Source organism: Electrophorus electricus, chromosome 18 (assembly GCF_041902795.1).
Source record: "Electrophorus electricus isolate QZ-2024a chromosome 18, ASM4190279v1, whole genome shotgun sequence".
Taxonomy (NCBI): domain Eukaryota; kingdom Metazoa; phylum Chordata; class Actinopteri; order Gymnotiformes; family Gymnotidae; genus Electrophorus; species Electrophorus electricus.
In genome coordinates this window covers 3,888,651-3,913,597 of record NC_137514.1, presented here as the reverse complement: position 1 = coordinate 3,913,597, position 24,947 = coordinate 3,888,651, and the positions used below count along the sequence as shown (strand labels likewise).

General features: G+C 39.3%; 1 protein-coding gene and 2 long non-coding RNA genes across 14 annotated transcripts; 1 reads left to right on the top strand and 2 right to left on the bottom strand.

Annotated features, from left to right (window-relative positions):
• Positions 1 to 294: 294 nt before the first annotated feature.
• LOC145651957 (uncharacterized) lies at positions 295 to 2,346 on the bottom strand. Its single transcript, XR_014118136.1, has 3 exons — positions 2,319 to 2,346; positions 1,141 to 1,210; positions 295 to 614 (listed from the first exon to the last, which is right to left on the bottom strand). It is a non-coding gene; the product is annotated as an uncharacterized LOC145651957 (long non-coding RNA).
• A 3,133-nt stretch (positions 2,347 to 5,479) lies between these two features.
• Positions 5,480 to 18,101, bottom strand: LOC118242623 (uncharacterized). Of its 10 annotated transcripts, none has more exons than XR_014118107.1 (9): positions 13,608 to 13,795; positions 13,315 to 13,456; positions 13,015 to 13,120; positions 12,424 to 12,685; positions 11,266 to 11,333; positions 10,814 to 10,953; positions 10,633 to 10,717; positions 7,191 to 7,245; positions 5,480 to 6,815 (listed from the first exon to the last, which is right to left on the bottom strand). It is a non-coding gene; the product is annotated as an uncharacterized LOC118242623 (long non-coding RNA). The 10 variants fall into 10 exon arrangements; XR_014118111.1 differs by having other exon boundaries at positions 5,480 to 7,245; positions 12,424 to 12,472; positions 12,586 to 12,685; XR_014118113.1 differs by having other exon boundaries at positions 5,480 to 7,245; positions 12,424 to 12,472; positions 12,586 to 12,603.
• Positions 18,102 to 18,372: 271 nt separating this feature from the next.
• LOC118242635 (B-cell receptor CD22-like) lies at positions 18,373 to 22,998 on the top strand. 3 transcript variants are annotated; one of them, XM_081700752.1, is made up of 9 exons: positions 18,373 to 18,627; positions 19,520 to 19,589; positions 20,116 to 20,460; positions 20,812 to 21,054; positions 21,308 to 21,568; positions 21,702 to 21,801; positions 22,007 to 22,049; positions 22,332 to 22,402; positions 22,753 to 22,998. In XM_081700752.1, exons 1-9 carry the CDS (start codon positions 18,604 to 18,606, stop codon positions 22,757 to 22,759), a joined length of 1,164 nt encoding a protein of 387 aa, XP_081556878.1. In that variant the 5' UTR covers positions 18,373 to 18,603; the 3' UTR covers positions 22,760 to 22,998. The 3 variants fall into 3 exon arrangements, with proteins under 3 accessions (XP_081556878.1, XP_081556877.1, XP_081556879.1); XM_081700751.1 differs by having other exon boundaries at positions 21,699 to 21,801; XM_081700753.1 differs by lacking the exon at positions 20,116 to 20,460 and having other exon boundaries at positions 21,699 to 21,801.
• Positions 22,999 to 24,947: the final 1,949 nt, after the last annotated feature.

Below are 24,947 nucleotides of genomic sequence, written 5' to 3'. Positions count from 1 at the left end.
ATGAAACTGTCTTGGATTTTATTTAAAGAAAAGAGAGAAACAAAGTGTGTAGTACAAATTGAGTAGTACAGCTAATATATCAGAGTAACCCTTATTCAGTTTAACAACTCTCAATAATCAGCTTAATTAAACTCAAACGCCTTTGCATGAAGTGAGAATGTGCATCATAGTTAAAAATAGGCATTAATAAACTTCAAGACTCATATTCCTCTGAGTAAAGGACACTATGCATCACAATTAGAAAATGGGGAATTCAATATTTAACCTACCTGTGACAGTGATCTTGACAAGATCTCCCAGCCATTTTTGATTGGCTACATTTGTTTTGATTCTGAAGCGATAGTCATGTTCATCCTCCTTCGTTACATTAATCAGTTTGAGGGAGAAATGTTGCTGTTTATCTACATAACACTGCACTCTGCCTGAGTCCTTAGTGGGTCTGCAATATACAGGTGTGTCCTGTTCTCTATCGAATGGCTCTTTAACCCAAAATTCCTCTTTGACTTCCAGCCCTGCTGGGTGTGTGTAACTGTCATTGATAAACACTGTGGACCCCTTTAAAGCACATATTTCAGTTTGTTTGTACTTCACACTCCATTCTGTTCCAAAAGCCGCTGAAACATATAATGCATGCAAGAGGTCAATAGAAGAGTCTGGGCCCCATAAGAGAGTGGGAGTTATCTTACAGCTTCACTTCTCTCCTCTCTAACTCCAGCAGGTACTGCAGAACTCTGAGTTGATTCTGAGCTAAACCACAAAGTGAGAAGAGCTTGTAGCAGGGTGAGGGAGGAGCTTGGGAGAAGTGGACACTAGTGACTCTGAACAACTTAACGCTCAGTCACATAATATATGAGGTTGAATAAAAAGAAAAACAAACAAAAATATATCTGCACTTTGTAGTTATAGTGGGGTTGTGAATTTTAATCTTACCACAGTGTGCTCTTAATCTAAGACTGCCCTAAACTTGAGAAAAACCACAAAGCACTCAGCAAGCTCTGTAGCAGTGGTGTGGGAGATGTGGGGGCTTTGGTAACCAATGTAAATTAACTTCATTAAATGGGAACACTGTGTCAGAAAATCTTTATATTTTAACTTATTAATCTTTATATAATAAACTTTTGATGAAGATTGCAGTCTTACCCAGAGACATGAACAGAGTGATGAGAGTGAGAGTTAGAAGAGGAGTTCTGAGTGACATCATTAAACAAACCTGCACAGACACACAACAGCACACAACACAGCTGAGTGCATCACATTTCTGCTTCTATTTACACTGTTTCAAATATCAGTCAGACTGATCTGATGACACATCTGTATTACTGAGGACGTTTGGCTCTTGTCATCTCATTTCAATTGAGTTTTATTCCTTGAGGGCTATTTACTCTGGATTGAATCACAAAAGGATTTATAGGAATCCTTGTCCAGACTGTAAATGAAAAAGGTGAAAGCAATTGTGATAAGAATAAAAACACAAAATCATTCTACCAAGTTTAACAAAATAAAAACAACTTCAACTATTTTAACACCTCATCCCAGCATTACATACAAATGTATTTACACAGTAACAAATCAGATACATATTGTATTAATAACCGTTTTGTTATGTCCTAAGCAGTGTAGAAGACTGAAGTGGCCTATATGTAGTGAGAGCTTGTTGTTCAGGTCTGTTCTAGGAGCTCTATTCTCATATGGTGTCATGTTGGAGAGGAGACCTGCATCAGAAGAGCGGAGTGTATGTGTGGGGCCGTATGAGTATAGGAGTTCAGCTAGGTAGGGAGGTGCAAGACCATGTAGAGCTCTGAGTGTAAGTGGGTGGCATGATTGACAGCTGTCAATCAATCAAAAACAAGCTATAAATCATTTTGATGGACGGTGTATACAAAACCCCCTCCCCCCCACTATGTACTTTCATTGCATCAGAATGATAAATCACTTTATTAGCAAAGTAGGACTGGACACTAGAATTTATCTTGGTCTCAATGAATATTTTCACAACACAAATCAAGTAACAAGACCATGTGTTGTAACCACAAACTACTTTAGCCATCCTATTTGAAAATATTTTTTAAAATGTAAAGAAACAGTAGTCCATCACAGAATCATAGAACAACCATGCACGGTCCCAGATGATGGTAATGCCTGACATTAGAATAACAGAATTGTCAATGGTAATTTTCTACTGGTTCTGCAAATTAGTTGATAATTAGACAATCATTTTCTAGGAAATTAAACCAAAATCTCTATTCTGTTAATCTACATTCTGTTAATCTTTATTGATGTTGCATTAATACTGTTGTGACCTAAAGAAAGAGTCTTACCGTTCTGTGACAAGACTGATCACCAGTGTTCAAATATCAAATGATAAGAACAGAGGCAGCACAAAGCTAAAAAGCTAGATGTGGTTAACACATTTATTTCCTTCCTCTTTTAGGGAGTGCTTGACCTTCCTGGCTAAAGCAGCTTTGTTGCATGCTCATGTGGTTTTTAAACAGGTGTTGAGAAAGAAGGCCATGGCAAACAGGCAGCAAAATATGTTCCAGTGAGTTTTTATTTATAGCTTGTGATAATGCAAAATAAGAAATATGCATATTTGTGAAAAGTGAATTTCAAAAATACTAAATGTAGTCACTTGCTGCCATCCTCCGTCAGCCTTGAGCTGTCATCAAAGTACAAATAAAGCTAAAGACAACCTCAGTCTATGACACTGCACCACCCCAGACCTCCAGAAAGAAGCACTGAGCCAAAGTGAGAATGTGAATAACACTTTAGACAAGCTCAAAGAAATAGCTCGTGTGTGTCACATTATATACAAGCAAAGGACTACATTTTACTTACAAAAAAAACAAAAAACAAAACTTCACTGTTATCCCTACTCTTCAATTCATGGGTCTGTTTTTCAGACCAAATGAGAACAGGATGTAAATGGGCAGCCTGCATTATGAGGGAGATGATAATCAAACATTCTGCTCTAGAGGAATGCATCCTTGCACGCTCTGGTGGGAAAATAATTAATTGCTTAAACTTACTGGCAGAACAGTTTCACTGCTGTTTAAATGTGAGTACTGAGAGTTTAATTGAAATTTCTCATTATGTAACCCCCCGCCCCACCAATTTTCAGAAAATTAGGAGCAATTCAGAATATAAGGATCAGTAAGTCATGATCAGTCATGTTAGTTCCACTACTGTAATAAAATCAAATCAAATTACGCAACTGAAGCTTGCTGACACACTATGTTTCAAAATAGTTTTGTGCAGGCTGTCATTACAAGTGTCTCTAACAGTTGGATGGTTCTAATGGATGCATCCCAATTGCATACTTAGAAGCAGTCATTTCTGTGTATGGTTTGTATGGACAATATTGTCCCATAATGCAATGCAAAATGGAAAGGGAGGAGCTATTCAACTGAATCTAGTCACATCATTTGAAAAAAATGGTAGACACTGACAAGTTTAGTAGTGATGGTGGCTGATGAATGTTTAAATGTGACTTAGATTACTTTTACTTTACTAAAATTATGAATATATATAATAAATCCAATTACCTTTACAAACAAAGCAAAGAACTTGATATTGATTGAAAATATATAACTAAATACATGGTTGTTTTTGTAATCAAATTCATAATTGTAGCATCATAGTGGCTATAGTTTTGGCTTTTAAGCACAATTTAATGTGACTGCAAGTGTGTGTGTGTGTGTGTGTTTGTCTGTTTGTGTGTGTGAATCAGCTGCTTAGGGATGGAACCCACCCTGAATGGTTAACTGAAGGCCAGACACTCCTGATCCTGAAGAGCCCCCAGAAAGGGAACAATTCCATCCAAGTACCGATTGATAACATGCCAATAACATGAGTTACCATCAAGTGACTACTAAGGAGATGCCCTGTCTCTCATGCTGTTCTACATAGGACTCAGCCCCCTTAGCAAAATTATCAACAAGAGCCACCTCCTCTACATGGATGATATCAAGCTGTATGCCAGAAGTGAAAGAGACATTGACTCACTAATACATCTCAGGATATACAACAGCGACATCGGAATGTCATACAGATCTGATAAGTGTGGACGTATGAGTGAGGCCAGTCCTGAGAATTCAGCTGAATGGGAGGAACAAGATCTGAGCTATGAACACCGATGATCTACCAGTCATCAGACACCCCGCTGGCATAATTAGCTGGCCTAATGAGGAGATAAAAGCCACTGACATCAAAACAAGGAAACTCCTCACAATGCACAGAGGGTTTCAGTCCAAATCCATCACTCTGAGACTATACACTAAGGGGAAAGAGGCTGAGGACTAGTGAGTGTCAGAGCCACTATGCAAGATGAAACAACCAAAATCCAGTACACCAGGATGTTGGCCCCAAGTGAAGACGTGCTTAGTGAGAACCTCAGACAGCAAAGAAAAACCACGTATGTAAGTAATGTAGTGCAAGAAATAACAAGGACAACAAAATGTTAACAACTTTCAGATTTATGTTCTATAAAGTCTTCGAACTGCCAAACCAGTTTTTGTCCAGCAGATGGCGAAATAAACCTGTGCTTATAAACCCCCTAAGGGTGAGTGTGTGTGGGTGTGTGTGTGTCTATGTATGGGTGGGTTGATGGGTGTGGGTGTGGTTTTTATGATGTGTGGAGAGTTTGAAAACTGATAAGATGCTTCTCATCACATCTCATCATGTCTCATCATGTCTCACAATGGCTCTGCTTTCACACATTTCAGTCAGGAGCTGTAGCAGGTCTGCAGGAGGCTGTCAGAGCTCTGGGGACAAAGTTGTCAAATAAATATTATAGACAATGATGAAGATTATTCATCTTGGTATCTGTCTCTTTCTCTCAGGTAAGTTGTTCCTCCCCTTCAGAAGCTTACAGTGTTTGAAGCAAAGCAGTGACAAACACATTTAAGTGTATTCATAAGTGGGCTCAAGGTAATAGGAGGTCGTCGACTCAGATAAGCCATCCAATGGGAGATACAGCCTGATGGATGAAGGGACAGACTTCACTGTAACTATCACTCGACTGGAGAGGGCAGACTCTGGTAAATACTGGTGTGGGGTGGACATAATTTTTGTTAACACACAATGATGTCATCCTTAAAGTTTTAGATGGTAAGCTTTTAACATTAGAGAGATCATTTAGTTTATAAAGATGAAACTACCATTTTAACAATGGCTGATGATACAAACCCTGATAAATAATTACAGAAGTGTCTTTTCATACTTCTCCTCTCTCTCTCTCTCTAGGACAGCACCACAAACCTTTGTTACTTCAACCTCTCAGTCTCCTTCTCCAACCACAATCAGTTTTGTGAGAAACATTTCAATATCTGTCACCACCAATGCTACAGGTACACACACACAAACATACACATGCTGTATTCTGTAAATAACCATTAAACTAGTAAATTTCTCTGGACTGACGTTTCATCTCTTAGTTTCTGTTCACAGTAGTATATCAGGTATGTGATGACCAAAACTCTGGTAAGAATGTTCTACTATTTTATTTTCCCAGTTTAAGAACATTCAGAACCCCAGAACTCATATGCACAACCTCCCACACATGCACTTACAAACAGACACATAATGTAACGTAAAACAACCGGCCTCAGATGTGGTTTTTGTCACCATGGTTACAGAGTAAAAACAAAACAAAACAAACAAACAAAAAAAACATGTAGAATATGTCAGTCATTCTTTCAACTGCCTCAGAGGACAACCTGCTATGGTTTTGTTCAGGAAGCTGTGTGAAGAAAGAGGTAGCAGGCCAGTGTATTGTGTGCATGGAGGTGACACTGCAAGACTCATTAACACATTCAGTTTCATTCTGTTGTGGAACAGAAAAAAAAACACTGAAAACAGTGACTAAGGAAAAAAAGTAAAAGAAGACATGTGTTTCTTTTGACAGTTTGGCAGCTTCATCTCACTGTCTCACTGTGTGTTGTTGATGACGTCTGTGGTTTGGATGCTTATGTTTTTGTCCTTACATTACAAGGGTAAGACTGTCAGTAAAATCACACACATTTGCTTGGACATCTAGACTGCAGGCACATTTTTATAGATTTCTTATACCCTAAGTCTGTATGATCTTAATGACACATTCATTTATTACATTTTATTATGTAATGTGGTTTTCACATTTCTATACTTCATGTGTTTGTGTGAGCATTACTCTCTAGCCTTGACCCAAGAGACACAGTTTAGCTCTTCAGTTTGGTAATCCTGAGGTAACTTTCTTACACCCCATGTGTGGTCTAGACCTGTGTACTGTAAAGCTGATTTTAGACAATATATTTTGTTAAATTCACTGTATAAAATCAAAAAAATGAATGAAAACAGAATATCTGAATCTTTTTCATTGACCTGTTTTCTTTTATCCAGTATGTACCCACCCCCTTTTAGAGCCTTTGGTTGATGTCCTGGTGTCATTCAGGAAGAAGACAGGTGAGTGATGAGGGGATTAAAAATATCATGATATATGAAGAATGTTATTATGTCTTCATTTAGTTTATAAATAATTGGCTTTGAGAAATACTGATCCCCAAATGAAGTTTCTAACCCTAGTGTTTTAAAAAGTTCTCTGTTATCTGTCCACAGTTTGTTTGACTATAAGGGGGATCAATTTGGAAACCAGAACTCAGTGAGCCAGAATCAGACTCCAGAAGCTGACACTGAGCTAGATGATGAGAACATTCATACTGGTACCACAGGCTATGAGAAACAACTCTACAACTTCAGTCAACAGTGAACACATGAGAGTGGCGAGACAATGACACCCAAATCGAAGTTCAGTATAATCCCAGGTCATAAGCCTAAAAAAACTTACATAGACATATATGCACAAAAAAAAAAGAAAACAGATTACTTTCATAAAAGGTCAGGGCATCTTACATTTATTCATGCAAATCTAAAAATCTTCAAATAACCATGTTTAATTACATCGGTATGAGGTAAGGAAATACATTTTAAAATTTCTACAACCAAAACAGCAATATGGCAAATCCTCAAAATGAGATATTTGTGTTATTAAAATTAGATATTTGTGTTATTCCAAAGTCCTGACTGAAAAATGTGGAATTTTACATTTTGACCCAGATCCAGGCAATAAAATATGGTTGTCATACCTTCAGCCATTTCACCCAACAATCTCTCTCTCTCTCTCACACACACACACAGGCACACAGACACATACATACGTTTCCTGTAGACTTTATTACTATGGCGATGGTCTCTGTATTGTTTTCTCAGTGTCTGCAAGAAGAATGAGAGTACAAATGAAAGTGTGCTGCAGCAGAATTTGAACACACATACAAACCACATACTGATGCATACATAAACACATACAAATCACACAATGATGCATACATAGACACACATACAAACATGGACACGCATACACACACTGGCAGTCATGCATTTAAATAGATCAATAATCCTCCTCACTAATACACTACATTCTAGCACATTTTTTCCTAAGTAACTTCATACTAATATAGCAACTGCCAGTCATTCTGTTTGTCAGTTCTAATGGTATAACTATATAGTTATAGTTATGGTTTATAAACATATAGTTATAATAATGGAGAAACTAATGGATTCTTACTCATGTGTACCGTCACTGCCAGTGATTGTACCTGTCATGCATAATTTATCAGCCACCATCTAACTCGCCTCTTAACAGCTCATGACTCATCACAGGACGGCTGCAGCACTGGGTATGGCCACTGGGGGGAGCCTATTCTGAACACATCGGGATGCTCATATGGTAGTGGCTTGATCATATGCAAATATTCTATATTGTCCTGTATGAATGTGACCAGTGTGTAAGTATATATAGATATGTATATGTGTATGAATGTGTGCATGTATGTCCAGTGACGGTTGTTGCTCTGTCTTGGTCTTAACCTACCCTACATAACGTGCAGTCGCACAGGTGGCTGCAGATTCTGATGAGAATATGCTGTGTGCACATTGGCTGCTGCTTCTCATCTGTTTGCGAGTCATTGCAAAAGCTGATATCTGTCTGTAAAGTATCCTTGAGTTGGAGATAGGTGCTAGGTAAATAATAATAATAATAATAATAATAATAAAAAATTAACAGCATCATTAGCATATTTGACTTATCTGTTCATTACCTTTTATTATGACAGACACAGTAGATTAATTCTCAGCTCCATGAGGATTCTGAGCTACACACTAGTAGAATCCATTCTGTAGAACTTTGTAATTCTGTCCAGATCCTACAGATAAAGTTCCTCCTTCTATAAACCAGGTGTGTAGTTCTGCACAGGTGGGTTGGCATCACTGCTGCAGGTCAGAGTCACTGAACTGTCCTCCACTATTTCATCAGTTACTTACACAAAACATTTAGTGTTACTGAATGAGGCCCATGTCTATGGTCATTACTGGATTGGCATGTGTATTCTCCACTGTCTTCAGCATAATACAGTCTGGCATAGCCAGTGACTCCTAGGAATAGGCTAGGTGACAACCAAGAATACGTTGGTGACTACTGGAAAGACAGTTGACGGCACGGAAAGATGGCACACGGGACAAGAAGGGTTAGCAACCCAGCCTGTATCTTTAGTGAGAAAGGACCCAACCAAGTTACGGAAAGCCCTGAAGAGAGATACCCCCAGGAGATCCTGAGATTGGGGGGGAATGAGATCTCTAATCAAACTGATAAATGGTTAACAACTCATGCAAACGGACTGGCCACGAGTGTAACATGCATTTGCGGAAAGCTGCGCAAGAACCAACATGGCCTCAGAATTCATCAGGCCAGAATGAAATGTTTGGTGCAGGAGACCAAGGTGCAACGCACAAGTCCTGAACCTGGTGAGACACAGGAAGAGCCCGGCCAGGAGTCACCCCACAGAGCCAAGTCCCTCCATGCTCCTGTGTCTCCTATTCCAAGCAGAGTAGTTCCACAGCAGCGGATAAAGTGGCCCCCAGCCAGTAACCAGAGTGTGTGGCTGCAGTTTAACAAGGACGTGTCCAACATCATTCAAGCTATGGCCAAAGGAGATGCAGACAGTCGACTTCAAATAATGACTACCATACAACAAGCCCACCACCTATAGCATGAATCGCAGGGCCAGAAAACTACATCAACTGTGCCAGGAGCTTCGAACCCTCAAGAAACAGTACAAGAAATCTAATAAGAAGAAGCAGGCATTAGAAGAACTGCAAAATTTTCTGAGGAAGAAACTGATGACCATATGCAGAGCAGACTGGTATAGGAGGTGGGGAAGAGAGAGAGCCAGGAAGCAAGCCACTTTCATTGCCAATCCCTTTGAGAAGGTAAAAAATCTGCTTGGAGGCAAACACAGTGGCTACCTAGAGTATTCAAGAGAGGAAGTAAATTGTTTCCTCCTGAACACCCTGAGAGAGCTGTTGAGGGAGCAAGAGCTTGAGCCCAACAAAGCTCTCATCAGCCCTGCCCCCCAACAACAGAGTTCGAACTGAGGGAGCCGATCCTGAAGGAGGTGGAGGAAGTGATTAAGAGAGGTCACTCAGCATCCACTCCAGGCCCCAGCAGTGTACCCTACCTGGTCTATAAGTGTTGTCCTGAACTTCTCCGGCACTTATGGAGGATCTTGAAGATGATATGGCGAAGGGGGAGAGTCACTGACCAGTGGAGGTGTGCTGAGAGTTGGATCCCAAAAGAGGAGAACTCGAGAAACATCAACCCGTTTCATTCAATTTCATTATTTAGTGTGGAAGGGACTGCGTTTTTTAGTCTCACGAAGACTGACCAAGTTTCTCCTCAAGAACAACTTTATTGATACCTCAGTACACAAAGGTGGGATTCCTGGATGTTTGGAGCACACAGGGGTAGTTACACAGCTCATCAGAGAGGCTCAAGAGAGCAAAGGTGGCCTAGTTGTGTTGTGGTTGGACCTGACCAATGTTTATGGGTCCATACCACAAGCTGGTTGAGCTAGCACTTCACCGCCACCATGTTCCCAGTAAGATCAAGGATCTGATCCGAGATTACTACAATAATTTCAGGATGTGGGTCACTTCTGGGTCAGTAACATCAGACTGGCATCGTATTGGGAAAGGAATAATAATCTCTTTGCCCTTGCCATGAACATAAACTTTAGGTATAGTCCTGAAGGTAATTTGATTTAGCTTTTAATAAATAAATGACTTGCATCTGACCGTGAGAGTTTGAGCAGGAGAGGGGAGATGTTCATATCCTGTTACAGCAAACCTATAACTGCCTGCATCCAAACCTATAACTGCCTGCATCCTCACTGCTGCCTGGCTGCAGGTGGAGTGGGTTTGTACTGGAGGATAAAGGATGTCCATTTTTGTACCAGATGAATGTTGGACTGTCAGACTGCAGGTGGTTGTACATATCAGAACAGTGGTGTGTCCCTCTATTACTGCTTGAGAGGTGTCTACATGGAGGTCCAAGTCAAAGAGATCATCAGATGTGTCAGAGCAGAGAAAACACCAGCAGTGCAGCTCTAGACCAGGACAGGAGCTGAAAAACCCTGATGTTGCAGTGGAATAAAACCTCTGATGGAGCTACATGAATATGTCACTATAAATCACTATGATACCATGAAGATTAAAGTGACATGATAGCTTGTGTTGTTAGCAGGATAATGTGGTGATTAAATGTACCTGTAAATTTCAGCTGTATTCCAGGAATACCCACCCATTTCTCTGTGCGTGTTTGGATTCTGTAGCAGTAATGGTGTTCATCCTCCTTCAACACATTAGTCAATCAGAGGGAGAAGTGTTACTAGACCCTTCCTGAATACTCAGGAAGATCAAGCAGAGAAACTGGTTCCACATACTTAACTGGGTCTATATACCAAAAGGCTTCTGTCACTGTAAGATGGTCTGGGTGTGTATAAGAGCCATTCTTAAACACAGTGGACCCTTTTAAAGCACATATTGTCTCTTTGCTGTATTTCATAGTCCATTTGTTTCCAGAAGCCCCTGTAAAATATGATCCATATAAGAGATCACAGGTTAACTTAACTTACTAACTTACTGCTTCTCTGTCCTTGCAGCCCTCTACTCCTAAAAGAACACTGACCTAAATGTGAGAAAAACCACGAACCACAAAGCACTCAGTGAGCACTGCAGTGGTGGAGAGGGGCATGTGGGGGGATTTGGCAACCAATGGAAATGGACTTCATTGAATGTGAACAATGCATTCAGTTATGAAAAGATGATGCATTAATGAAATTATGTTGAGGCATCATTGAGCAGTTTCTTTTTAAAAGGTGTGATTGGGTCCAGACTTACCGAGAGTGATGAACAGTGATGAGAGTAAGAGTTAGAGGAGGAGTTGTGTGTGACATCATTAAAAAACCCTGCGCAGACACACAATAGCACACAACACAGCTGAGTTCGCCACATTTCTGCTTCTGTTTAACTGACTGGTGAACATTATTGTTACTAAAATATAAAACAATCTTGTCAGTCATGGATACAAAAATAGTATTTCATTTACCTGTTATCACATGTTTTAGCTCGGTGTAATTTTATTTTAGTTGTAGAGAAATATTTTTTAAACAATGTTGTTACAAATGTTTTACAGACATGCATGTACAAATACTAAATGAAAAAGATGCAGGTGTAAGGCCCGATTGTAAAAAAAATATATACATTATTTTTAAAAGTGATTCTTTAACATTTATAAAAACTTATAAATAGCTTTGATGACATTTATTTGATATATATATATATATATATATATATATATATATATATATATATATATATATATATATATCTAAATAAAATTATCAATATATATTGGGTTGTATTACCATTTACTGTAAGTGTTATGCGCGAGTTCCATCTGTGTCATATGTGTTTAATGTTAATAAACATCCGGCCCTATGCCCTGTGGCACTCGGGCCAGCTACATTACAGCATGTGTATGTATGCCACGCAGAGGAGGTTTTTTGGATTGTACTGTAGATGGACATCACTGGACCAAATTCTTATTTTTGTCCTTATTTTTTACTTCTCTAGTAACACGTTTATCAGCTTTGGATGTTTCTACAGTTCATATATGAACTGTCTACAAGATTCCAAGAGCAAGCCTGTCACGTAATGAATAAACCGGCAATATTACTGCAAAACTGAGTTGAGTCTGACTCTCATCTCCTCCACATGCGTCACAGGCTTCTCGCTACCAATTCCAAAACTTCCCTCTAATCGGGGTTGGAGTGTAACTTAAATAGGACTAACTCCAAAGCTTTACACCACACACATCAGATCATGCTTCAAAGCCTGTAAAAGCATCAAAACATGCTTAAAGGATTGTAGCCATTATGATGTTACAATTATGAACTGGATTACAAAAACAACTTTGAGGTATATTGAATGTATATTTTCAGTAAAGATCAAGTTATTTCCTTTGTCTGTAAAGGTAATTTGATTTATTGTGTGTACCTCACTGGTAGCGTGTTGTACTCAGGAGAGCTGGAATAAGAATCCAAGGCTGTGTACATGTCATCAGGAAGACACAATTTTGAGGCAAGACAGACCATGTTAGTATCAGTACCTTGGACAGCAGCCTCACTCCTGCGCTAAGCTTTTCTGCATCACACATACCATTTAATACACTGCCATCTAGAGGAAGAGATTTGTAATTACAGGCACACGATCAGGATCAACAGACTCTTTCCTTGTTTGTAAGATTCACATGGTTCATCTAAAAGAAACAGATACAAATTATACAGCAAATTACAAAGTATTCTGGAAATTGGTAACAATGCAGGAATAGTGTCTTTCACGTAAATTATAATTAATGTAGCTTCTTCACTGGTATATTAGATTGAAGACAAGGTAGAAGTACATCAGTTATAAACGAAAGCAAACAATCAGCACTTACACAGGTAAAATTTTAAAGCAACATGTGGCAGCTCTTAATTTTAATTAAGACAAATGGTATAAATTATATGTGCATGTGCAACAAGTACTGGAAAAAAAAATGTTTAAGAATGCCAGAATTCCCGCTGGGGTCACGATCTCCCTGCTTACCGATCTCATGTCTTTGTTTTTGTAGCTTCAGAGATGCTTCGAGTTTTATACAGACTGTGTTACTGACGATTCATGTTCAGTAATGTCCCTGTGGGGTGGAGAAGCGCTGTAAAAAGATTTGGAGAAGTAAAAGCTGAGTTCATTGTATTCACTTCTTTCTACTGTGTCCATTTCTTTTTTCATTAAATATCAAGTTTATTAGGCGAACCCTGGTGAAGCTCAGTTGGTGACAGCAGTGTTTATTCACGTTCTTTGGGACAAATGAACGAAAGTGTGCGGGTTGAGAGTAGTTTAGCTTACTCGGTATAGTTAACTTGGCTCCAATGGGAAAGGAAACCAATGCGCCATCACATGTGGAAAAGAAGAGATCAGATTGTTCTCTGTAGTCCAACTTTAGTGGCAGGTACAGCGAGTGCGACCTCATGGACTCTGCTTTATATTTCTGGAAGGCGATAAAAACGCAGTATTTTACTATTCACCAAGTTTCATTATAGTAAAAACGTAATTCAGTGTGAGTGTGGTGATTAATAAATTTATGAACGAGATCAATGCAATTGTCACGGTTGGCCGGTCATACGCCAGAGAGAACTCACCTATTTTAGATAGGGGCCGTCCTACACCCCTACCTCGTTCTCATCAATTACACAAACTGTCTTCGCTATTAAATCTACAGCTCTACGGCTACCTGCTGACGTTGGGTACTGCAAGTAAAATACGGTTTGGCGGCTCTCTGCTCCGCTCTCGACTGCAGCCGACTACTCTGGTTGGCCACCAAGTCGAGACGCATGTTACCTCTAACAAGAATGTTGAATTGCGTGGAGTCCCAAGGAGGTTCGGACCGGCTCCAATAACTGAACTCATGTTACGCTTCCAACAGGAACAAGGCAAAAGGTAGAATGCAAAATGCAGGAGGCGGTTTATTTCATGAGGAAACACGAAAGGTAAAACAAACAGAGAATAAGGGGCGCTAAGGGTAATCTAACACAGCTGAAGTACACAAAAAAAAGAAAAGGAAAAAAAAAGCAATGACGACGACAGTAAAACAAGAATAAGGCAAACCTGACAGAAAGACGTCCCTTACCACAATTACCAACACGTAGAAGTCAAACCTAACAGAAAGACGTCCCTTACCACAATTACCAACGCGTAAAAGACAAACCCACAGGGCTTAAATAACCAAGACAATCAGACACTAAACAGATAGAGGTGAACATGGGAACAGCGGAAACTAAAACAAGGAGTGGAATACAGGAACAGACGGGGGCGGAGAAAACGAAACTAAGGCATGGAACCCGGCAGCGCAGGAAGACCGGGAAACGGTGACATCAGGGACGTGAGGAGGGTGGCCATTCGTGACAAACAAACGCTGCATAACCGCTGATGTATATTGTCACAGGACGTTTGAATCGTGATTATGATTTGTTCTTCCAAGCTCCCGAAAAACTGGATATTTGGATATAGTTCTTCATCTATACTTTCATGCTATACTTTCTCTTTCTCATCAGAAAACGTTTCAGTTTTATTTTATTTAAAAGCTTATTTCTGTGAGGGTAGCGACGTCACAGAGGAAGCGGGAGGCAAGGTCGAGCTAAAGAGCTCTTTATTCTCCATGGTCACATGAAAACACTCACAAAATGGACAAAAAACAAGTATACTTAATATAAGGACCTTGGAGAAGCGATGCACGGGATGAGTCTCTAGTGCAGCGCCTTCTCCAAGAAAAATATGAAATGCAAATTAAAATCTCCAAGTGGTCCATTGTCGTCTCTGCTGTTGTATTATGGCTATTGTATTGTGTAACATTTAATTTTGCTTTTAGTGTTAATTCCGTAAAATATATTATATAAACCCAGCTAAGTGTTATTGTTTTCCTCAGTGATCAGAAATTGTGCAAGGCGAATCCAAATCGTCAAAAGTGCTCTCATAGCACGTCTAGCCGACGTCGGCACGATGTGTACGGTTTGCTTCTGGGAAACGTAATACAGAGTTCGTTTGCTAATTGGGAAGACCTCTTATCAAGGTCGTTTTTGGATCAAGTGACATGTCCAGCCAACCTTATACCAATACTCTTCCCACACTCTGAGCACTGATACGGCTTCTCTCTGTACGAATGCGATGGTGTCGCTGGAGATCATCCCGTCTACTAAAACTCTTTCCACACTCTTCTTTTCCGAGACTTTCTGCGATTGTCCGTGAGGTGTGTTGGTGTGGACAGTAACAGCTAACATTTGTGGCGTATTGAAGATTTTTTTAGGAGCCAAATTCTCATGTTTAATTTCTCCTGATTTCAGCAATCTGACATAGTCCTCATGATGGCACGCACACACACACACACACACACACACACACACACACACAAACACACACACACACAGACTGTGCAGTGATCAATAAACAGAAAGGTTTTCTCCATGAATGTGCAGCCATGGCACTTGCTGCATGTGAAGATTGAGGCTCTCAGTGGCTTGAACTACAGGAATAACACTGTACTGTTTCATGACATGTCATGTGTGTGTGTGTGTGTGTGTGTGTGTGTGTGTGTGTGTGTGTGTGTGCACGCATTTGTGGAAAAAGGAGAGAACAGTGCAGTAAAACAGAATGCACTAAAATTAATACACTAAAAATAACATCATTAAATACACCACAGACAGTTCCCAAGTTTAAAACCTCAAAGCTGTTTCTTCTGAGTTTATTTTTCTCTGTTAGATAAAGATAAAGAAACCAGGAACAAGAAAATAATGTGATGACAAAGAAAGACTTACAAAGGACTAACAAGAAATTGGTGTGGAACATCACTGCTCCCTCTGTACAGAACACTCAACCAATGATGAACACCCTGTGTTAGCCACAGACTATGCTTTGAAACACCAGCCACTCTTACTCCAGCTACTATATATTTACACACACACACACACACACACACACATATAGATAGATAGATAGATAGATAGATAGATAGATAGATAGATAGATAGATAGATAGATAGATAGATAGAGAAAGCAAAAGAGAGAGAGAGAGAGAGAGAGAGAGAGAGAGGCCTCTGATAGAATATTTTCACTGATTCTAGCCTTGAGCGCTTCTGAAATGAGATTGATGGTTTTATTCCAGTTGGAGCCACACCTCCCAGCATTTGTGTCTCTGCCACAAGTGCCCCAGTCACCACTGGGACAACCTTTTTGATAACACACACATATTTGAAGTTGTTCAGATTATATTTCTTGCATATGTTTCTATACATGGTCAGGTCTCTTAATATTTGCTTTCCCTGCAGGCATCTTGTGTTAGTGTTACTCTCAGAGACTCCTTTGTACAGTCTGCATCTTGTGTGGTGTAAGGCACCCCTGTTACAATTAACATAATGCTTAGTTCTTGTATTTTTACTACCATGATCAGTGACACAGTACTGTCTTTCAGTCCTACCTTTTCCAGACATTGGTCAGATTGTCTTGTCAGCCACTTCTGCTACCTGTCAGTGTTGAATTCCATGTAGGTAATCCTGCCATGACACCTCCACTATTTTCACGGTAACTATGTCCCCCTTCTGACTGGGACATGCCCTCATCAGCCCATCCTTGGGGTCCTGTGTTTGGATGTAGTCTTGGATATTTCGTGTCACATTCTGAACAGTGGTGTTGAGCCTTCTGTCTGGTGTACAGTCTTTGGTTGTTAGCTCTTGGGTGATGATGAAGAAGATTTTGGTGAGTGGTTTGGTAGACTATAGAGTCTACTCCCCCTTCACTTTCAAGTTCCTTGTCTAGTTAGATTGCTCTACAGTGATATGACCACTGGTGCTAAGAGGCCTGGGTGAAGTCAACTATTCCATTACAGTGCTATAACATTTCATGGAAAATAATCTGTAATAATTATATTACACTGAGTGTGGTTTGCCATTTACTATCAATGTGTTTCATCACCTTTAAGTTTTGAGATTTAGAATTTATATTAGAAATGAAGAGTTCTACTAGAATTCAACACATAGTGCTTGTATGATCCAACATTATTTTCCAAACCCTTTGTGAACTTTTGAGCAAAATAGTGAGGCATGAGTGAAAGGTGACTAATAGACAAAACAGGAGTTAACTGAGGGGAACATGTTACATAAAGCAAAAAGATTTCAAAAGGGAAAAAGGATTAAGTAGTCCTTGTGACTTGCTAGATTTTTAATTAGAATAGAGAATAGTCAGTGTGAAACATTGGAGATGCCTGTGGGCACACGCATTTTAAAGCTCATTTTTGAATGATTTGTACTTGTTCATTTTAACACTATGCATCTTAAATTGTACACATAGCACAATGATCATTCAGGATTCAAAGTGAAGTAGACAATTGGGAAAAGACATCCATTCACATCTAAGCTTATTTGTCCATCATTTAGTTACATTTGAGCTCTTTTAATACTGAAGAACATGTTAAAAAAACATAAAACGCCATTGATTTTTTTGGGTGTATAATGTGTCTATTGATGCTGGAGATCCAGTTTCACTGAAACTCTACATTTCCTGATTCACCAGGGTCTTGCGTAATAAACTGAAGTTTTGAGCACATACATGAAATGACTAAATGGCTACATAATGTTTTACAGTAGGTGTCCTAGACTTCTCCTTAGTGTCCCAAAACCTCTCTAAATGCACAAAAAGTCATCAATCACTATACATCAAGTCTGCATGTTTCTTTTTTGCTAAAACATCACAGTAAGTTACTTTAGTAAGTTCCACAACAATATGAGCTACATAGCATCATTGTTGGCATCATTGCTAATACTGTAAATGCTGTAATACTGTAAAGCAATAGTATACTTTCTCATTTATACTTACAATTTGTAGCAGGATTACGATTTTTTCAAGCAGTGAATGGTAACATCCAGTGATTTGCTATGAAAACATCGAAGCTACTTCATGCTAGCAGCACGCAAGCAACTCCACATAAACTTCAGCTAAAATAAGCATCTTCGTTTCCATGATGTCCAAAACTATTGGCGATCAAATCATTCTTACGGTTGTACGAGTTTCGCCAAACAGCCTCAAACCCATGCGCTATGCTATCTGCTAACAACACTGAAGCACTGACAGTACACAGTGCGCAGACCTTTAAACATTAAACGGATGACTAAATAAGGCAAGCGAGGGGTCTACGTTTTCGTCTAAGCGTCCTCTATTTGATAAAACAACTGCCAATCACACCGCTTGCCCTGGAAACATTTGGTGAGAATTGCTGTCACTCCAAGACAATGGCGCTGCAATGGCCAATAGAAATCAATATAAAATGGAAAAGGGGGGGGGGGGGGGGGTCTAATGCTCTATCCATTAATACTTTTACGTCAGTAACGTGCAGTTAGAGTTAAACAAAGGCTGCGTAGTTTGGGTTTGCTTACGAAGGAACTGAACGCGTGTTTTTACGCAAAGAAGTGAGCACGGAATTAAAGAACTTTATTAACACTCTGTATACCATTTAACCATCTAAACATCTCACACAGTTGTTTTGATGGTAATTTAACTTTCTATGACAAAAGAACTTATCTTAAAGCGGAATAATGTTTTAAAAGGCCACATTGTGGAAATTTACCCGAGCGTGGGATTTGTGGCGATCTGATGCATGTAGACGGCTGCAAATCGGTAAGCAGGTACTTGTATTAGTCCTAAGAAATGTTATGTTGATCAATGTACTGTACTTTAAGAATATTCGATGTTATCAATAATTTATTTGAGTATGCCAGTTTGGGCTTGCTAGGGAGCGTTAGCGCATAAGGGGCTTAAATAAAGAGAGTGAAACAATATATGTAATATGTGTGATGATCAGTAAGTGGGTGATTGGAAACGTGATTGGGTGCTACGATTGGTTGAAGAACAGGTGAGTGACGGACTGGAGGTGTCTGATTGGCTGGGTGACAAAGAGTGTGTGTGTGTGTGTGTGTGTATGTGTGTGTGTGTGTGTGTGTGTGTGTGTGTGTGTGTGTATGTGTGTGTGTGTGTGTGTGTGTGTGTTTGGCTGGCTTGGTATCAACATTCTTCATCTTTTGGGTGGGATGAGAATAGAGCTCCTAGAACAGACCTGAACAACAAGCTCTCACTACATACAGTTTGGCCACTTCAGTCTTCTACACTGCTTAGGACATAACAAAACTGTTATTAATACAATGTGTACTTGATTTATGACAGTGTAAATACATGTGTATGTAATACTGAGATGAGGTGTTAAAATAGTTGAAGTTGTTTTTATTTTGTTAAAGTTGGTAGAATTATTTTGTGTTTTTATTCTTATCTCATCTGCTTTCACCTTTTTCATTTACAGTCTGGACAAGGATTCCTCTAAATCCTTTTGTGATTCGATCCAGAATAAATAGCCCTCAAAAAATAAAACTGAATTGAAATGAGATGACAAGAGCCAAACCTCCTCAGTAATACAGTTGTGTCATCAGATCAGTCTGACTGATATTTGAAACAGTGTAAACAGAAGCAGAAATGTGATGCACTCAGCTGTGTTGTGTGCTGTTGTGTGTCTGTGCAGGTTTGTTTAATGATGACACTCAGAACTCCTCTTCTAACTCTCACTCTCATCACTCTGTTCATGTCTCTGGGTAAGACTGCAATCTTCATCAAAAGTTTATTATATAAAGATTAATAAGTTAAAATATAAAGATTTTCTGACACAGTGTTCCCATTTAATGAAGTTAATTTACATTGGTTACCAAAGCCCCCACATCTCCCACACCACTGCTACAGAGCTTGCTGAGTGCTTTGTGGTTTTTCTCAAGTTTAGGGCAGTCTTAGATTAAGAGCACACTGTGGTAAGATTAAAATTCACAACCCCACTATAACTACAAAGTGCAGATATATTTTTGTTTGTTTTTCTTTTTATTCAACCTCATATATTATGTGACTGAGCGTTAAGTTGTTCAGAGTCACTAGTGTCCACTTCTCCCAAGCTCCTCCCTCACCCTGCTACAAGCTCTTCTCACTTTGTGGTTTAGCTCAGAATCAACTCAGAGTTCTGCAGTACCTGCTGGAGTTAGAGAGGAGAGAAGTGAAGCTGTAAGATAACTCCCACTCTCTTATGGGGCCCAGACTCCTCTAATGAGCTCTTTCATGCATCATATGTTTCAGGGATTTTTGGAACAGAATGGAGTGTGAAGTACAAACAAACTGAAATATCTGCTTTAAAGGGGTCCACAGTGTTTATCAATGGCACTTACACAAAGCCAGCAAAGTTTAATGTGAAAGAGGAATTTTGGGTCACAGAGAATTTCAATGGACATGAGGACAAGCCTGTATATTGCAGACCCACTAATGCCTCAGGCAGAGTCCAGTGTTATGTAGATAAACAGCAACACTTCTCCCTCAAACTGATTAATATAACGAAGGAGGATGAACATGACTATCGCTTCAGAATCAGAACAAATGTAGCCAATGAAAAATGGCTGGGAGATCCTGTTAAGATCAGTGTCACAGGTGGGTTAAATCTTTAAGTCCCAGTTTTCTAACTGTGATGTCCCTTTACCCAGAGAAATTTGAGTCTTGAAGTTCATTAATGCCTATTTTTAACTATGATGTGCATTCTCACTTCATGTAAAGGCGTTTGAGTTTAATTAAGTTGATTATTGAGAGTTGTTAAACTGATTAAGGGTTACTCTGATATACTAGTACTACACAATTTGTTTCTCTTATTTTTTAACAAATTCAAGACAGTTTCATGACAGCAGAATAATTTTATTAATTGCTTGAAGTTTTTCTGGATGATTCTAAAGTCTAATTGTGATGGATTTCCATTCGTTTGGTTTGATGATTCTCTCATTGTCTTAGAGCTCCTTGTGAACACTCTTCTTGAAGCAATAGAGAGAGAAGCAGCAGTTCTGACGTTTACAACCACCTGCAGTCTGACTGACAGTCCAACATTCATCTGGTACAAAAATGGACGTCATTTATCCTCCAATACAAACCCAGTCCACCTGCGGCCAGTCAGCAGTGAGGATGCAGGCAGTTATAGGTGTGCTGTAAGAGGATATGAACATCTCCCCTCTCCTGCTCAAACTCTCACAGTCAGAGGTGAGTTTACAATGTTGGTTTCATTATATGATTATCTGATTATTGCTAAGTTCATTTCATTGCCAATTTCAGCTCATTTCTCAGTTAAAATGTAAAAAATACAATGAGGTAGTAAAGTCTTATTAGAATTATATATAATATATATATATATATATATATATAAAAACATTTGAAATCCTGTGTTTTGTAAAGGTACAATAAAGAAAATACCTCCTCTGGTGATTAAATAATTCCATTATTTCCTGGTTTTTAGATCCTCCAAAGAATGTATCAGTGTCCATCAGTCCCTCTGGTGAAATAGTGGAGGACAGTTCAGTGACTCTGACCTGCAGCAGTGATGCCAACCCACCTGTGCAGAACTATAACTGGTTTAAAGAAGGAAGAACCTCACCTGTAGGATCTAGACAGACTTACAACATCACCATCAGCTCTAATAGCAGCGGCTGGTACTACCGTGTAGCTCAGAATGAACATGGGATGCTGAAATCAGCTTCAATAGATGTCACTTTAAAGGGTGAGACAGACAGACAGTTATGTTTCATTTTTCATTCATCAGTTCATTTACTTATTCCTTTGCTAATCAAATTACAAAAGCCCTATATTGTGTTTATGAACAATAGTGTGTGTATGTCTGTTTCTCTCAGCAGGTCACTTCTACATTTTGCCTGTAACTGTTGGAGTCAGCCTCTGTGGGATTGTACTTCCTCTCTCAATAGTTTTATTTGTGAAGAGAAAAAGTTTAAGAAGGTAAAGTGAAAGATGTTAATATAAATTACATGAATAAACGATAACTTTATAGTACCTTATTTCAGTTCCTTTCCAAAAGCACTTTATTAATATGAAAAATCTTTAAAATATGACTAATATCATAAATACAATTATATGAATAATAATGTTTATTCTCTGTTTTCTGTTTGGATGAACACTGACATTTGGGGATTTTTGAGCTCAGAGGCAAGAGGCAAAAGAGAAATACAGATGAATCTGATTATGGGGTGAGCTATCACAGAAATCCAGATATATTTGTCAATAAGGAGTCTTAACCCTGCTAAAGAGTTCATAGAATTCATGTCATGACAAATCAGAGCCTTGTAATGACAGTGTGAGTCTTAGTTCTGTATCTTTAGCATTTCTTTATGTCAGAGTGAGAGCTCCATCTGAGATGCAGACTGTCAACAACAAAATAACATTAGTGGAAAAACTCCAGTGGAACCTTAACTATTAAGCTATTCAGTGTTTCTCATTAAACTGCACATCATTAACTCTGTGCTTCATAGAACGCCAGCCTCAAGCCCTGTCCTACCTGTGACACCTCCACATCCAGCTCTCCTGTGTATGAGATACTGCAGTGAGTTCATCATATCAGTTACATTACAGTTATAGAACTCAGTTAGAACTCTAGAATCTTGATAGCACTCTAGAATCTTTTTTGAGATGGGATGTGTAAAGCTCTTGTCATTTTTACTGAATTCTGGATGAATACTACGATACACAGCTTTCTTACATTACCATGACTATGTAGAATCCAGAGGAATATATTATTAAGTTTAGATATGGCAAAATATACAGGGTTTTTTTTGCTTTTCTTTCAGTTTGTTAAGCAATATGAAGATGTGTGTGTGTGTGTGTGTGTGTGTGTATTTTGTTATTCCAAATGTCCTTGTGATCTGATATTCTTTCCTGTGTTTCCTTTTATAGGCCTTAAGGATACATCACTAAGAGAATCATCACTGAGAAATCAAACTTGCAGCTGTATTCCAATGCAGTCAGAAGAGTGAGAGATATAGAGGGGAAGAGAGATGCATGATCACATGTAGAGTACACAAGTATTGTTTCCTTCAAAAGAAAAGCTTTTCAGTGTTTTACATTAATAATTAATGCAAAAAATGTTGCAGCCTTTCATTTTTTTTGGAATGTTGGAAAATAACCTTGTTCCTATTTTGACAATCTAAATAATTAATACATCTAAATAAAAATCTAAATAATTTATTTGTTCATTCAATTTTTACCTAGTCCATTAATTTTAATCTAGTTAAAATACTTGAATGCAGTTTCCTCAAAAGCATCATGATGTTTATATTTTGTTCAAGACGTGTACTCAGGGATTCTCACTCTAGCAATCTGGACTACAATGAAAATAGAACAAAATAATGTAAGGTGATCTTGAATTCAGGTGATGATGCATGCCAACGGCCTGCTGGGTGAGCAACCATACTCTCATGATGGGCCCGTGTGCAGAACAGTTAGCTCGTGGAACAGGTAAACAAGAAAAGTAAATAACCAAAAGGCAGGGAGTCGAACCCCAGCCATTTTGTTGCGAGGTGAACGAGCTCCTGCTAGACTGCAGCGGCCATAAAACAACCTGTGCGTATATCGCTCTTCACAGGAATGGAGGACTAGAGGGAAAGAAAAACTAAACACCACACCGAGCTTTGGAAAATGCAGAACCAAGCACACCATGGGAAGGATGGCAGCCCCAATGCCCTGGGGAAAACCAAACTAAAACTTCCTAAACAAAACCAGAGAACAAGGAGTTGTAATGGCTAAGGGGAGCTTTGGAAGAGAGACAGATTTGAGAAGGAAAACTGGAGAAGGGACAGAACATGTAAAAACACAAACACCCTCACAACAGAAGGGCTTACAGACCTCAATACTTAAAGTTACCAGCTAGGCACTTGGCTCAGAACTTTGGCAAAGACCCAGAACTGAGTGACTGGCTCACTGGGCTTATATAGACCTAGCCCAGCTGTTGGGCGTTAAGCCTGATTAGTGGTGTGCCTGACTGGAGACCTCCCACTGGTGGTCAGAGGGGACCTCGGCCTGGCACCGATCCTTACAAATAAGGTTAGGAAACAACAAAAACTCCATAATGTAGGGATTAGATCCACACCACCAGCACCTATAAGACTGACACCTCTAAGTCAGGTACAAAAACCAATTACTCTAATCTCCTTATCATGGACTTATTAGCTAATAGCTGATGGCTTATTGAAAGACACTCTGACCTGCTAGTTACATTAAAAACAGGAGCATTTCCAGCAATGGAGAAAGAGTCTGGCTTGCATATTTACCCTTGTAAAAAACACAAACATGCAAAAAAAAAAACAGGGTTCCATTGGCTAAGGTCGTGCAACAATAGAACAAAATACAAGGGTCTTGTGTGGAGCATCCATTAGTTCTGTTGGAGTTAATGGGCTGCCCATCTCCTGCCCACAAAACCTTCCCTCAGTGTGTTACACGTGTCAGCGACTGTGGAATACGCTTTCACCATCCATTTGTGTTCATTTCCAATTTACATTTTAATCTTCTGGGTTGTGACATAATGTCTAAATTAAGCATGATAATCATGGGTCATAATATAATGACCTCTCTGGTTAATGATCTTTCTATTTGTGATTCTACTTACACCTGCAGTCAGTTCTGCCTTCTCTGTGAGTTGAATACCAAGATCAAGTGGGTACAGGGTCTAGCTGGCACCTACACCCCCCATGTCATGTAGGCAACACCTGCTCTTGTCTGAAAAAGAGGACAGTGTCAACATCATGGACTTTCTGCTGTCAGAGGAGTTCTGACACCTTTTGTGCCCCATTATAACACTCTAATCAATCCAGTTTGCAAACCAGATTGGAGGAGGTGGCATTTCACACAAGATTTGAGAAAGGTCAATGATCTTGTCATCCCTCGCTTGTACTGGACGTCTCTTCTATAATAAATATAATTACACACACACACACACACACACACACACACACACACACACCAACCATCATGGTTGATGTTTATTCTGATTTCACTAGCATCCCTGTGCATGTAGACACAGCCCATTTTTGCACTTACATTTAGGAATAAAAAAATTGTCTTGCACTAGCATGGACTCGGACTAGGTTGTAGGT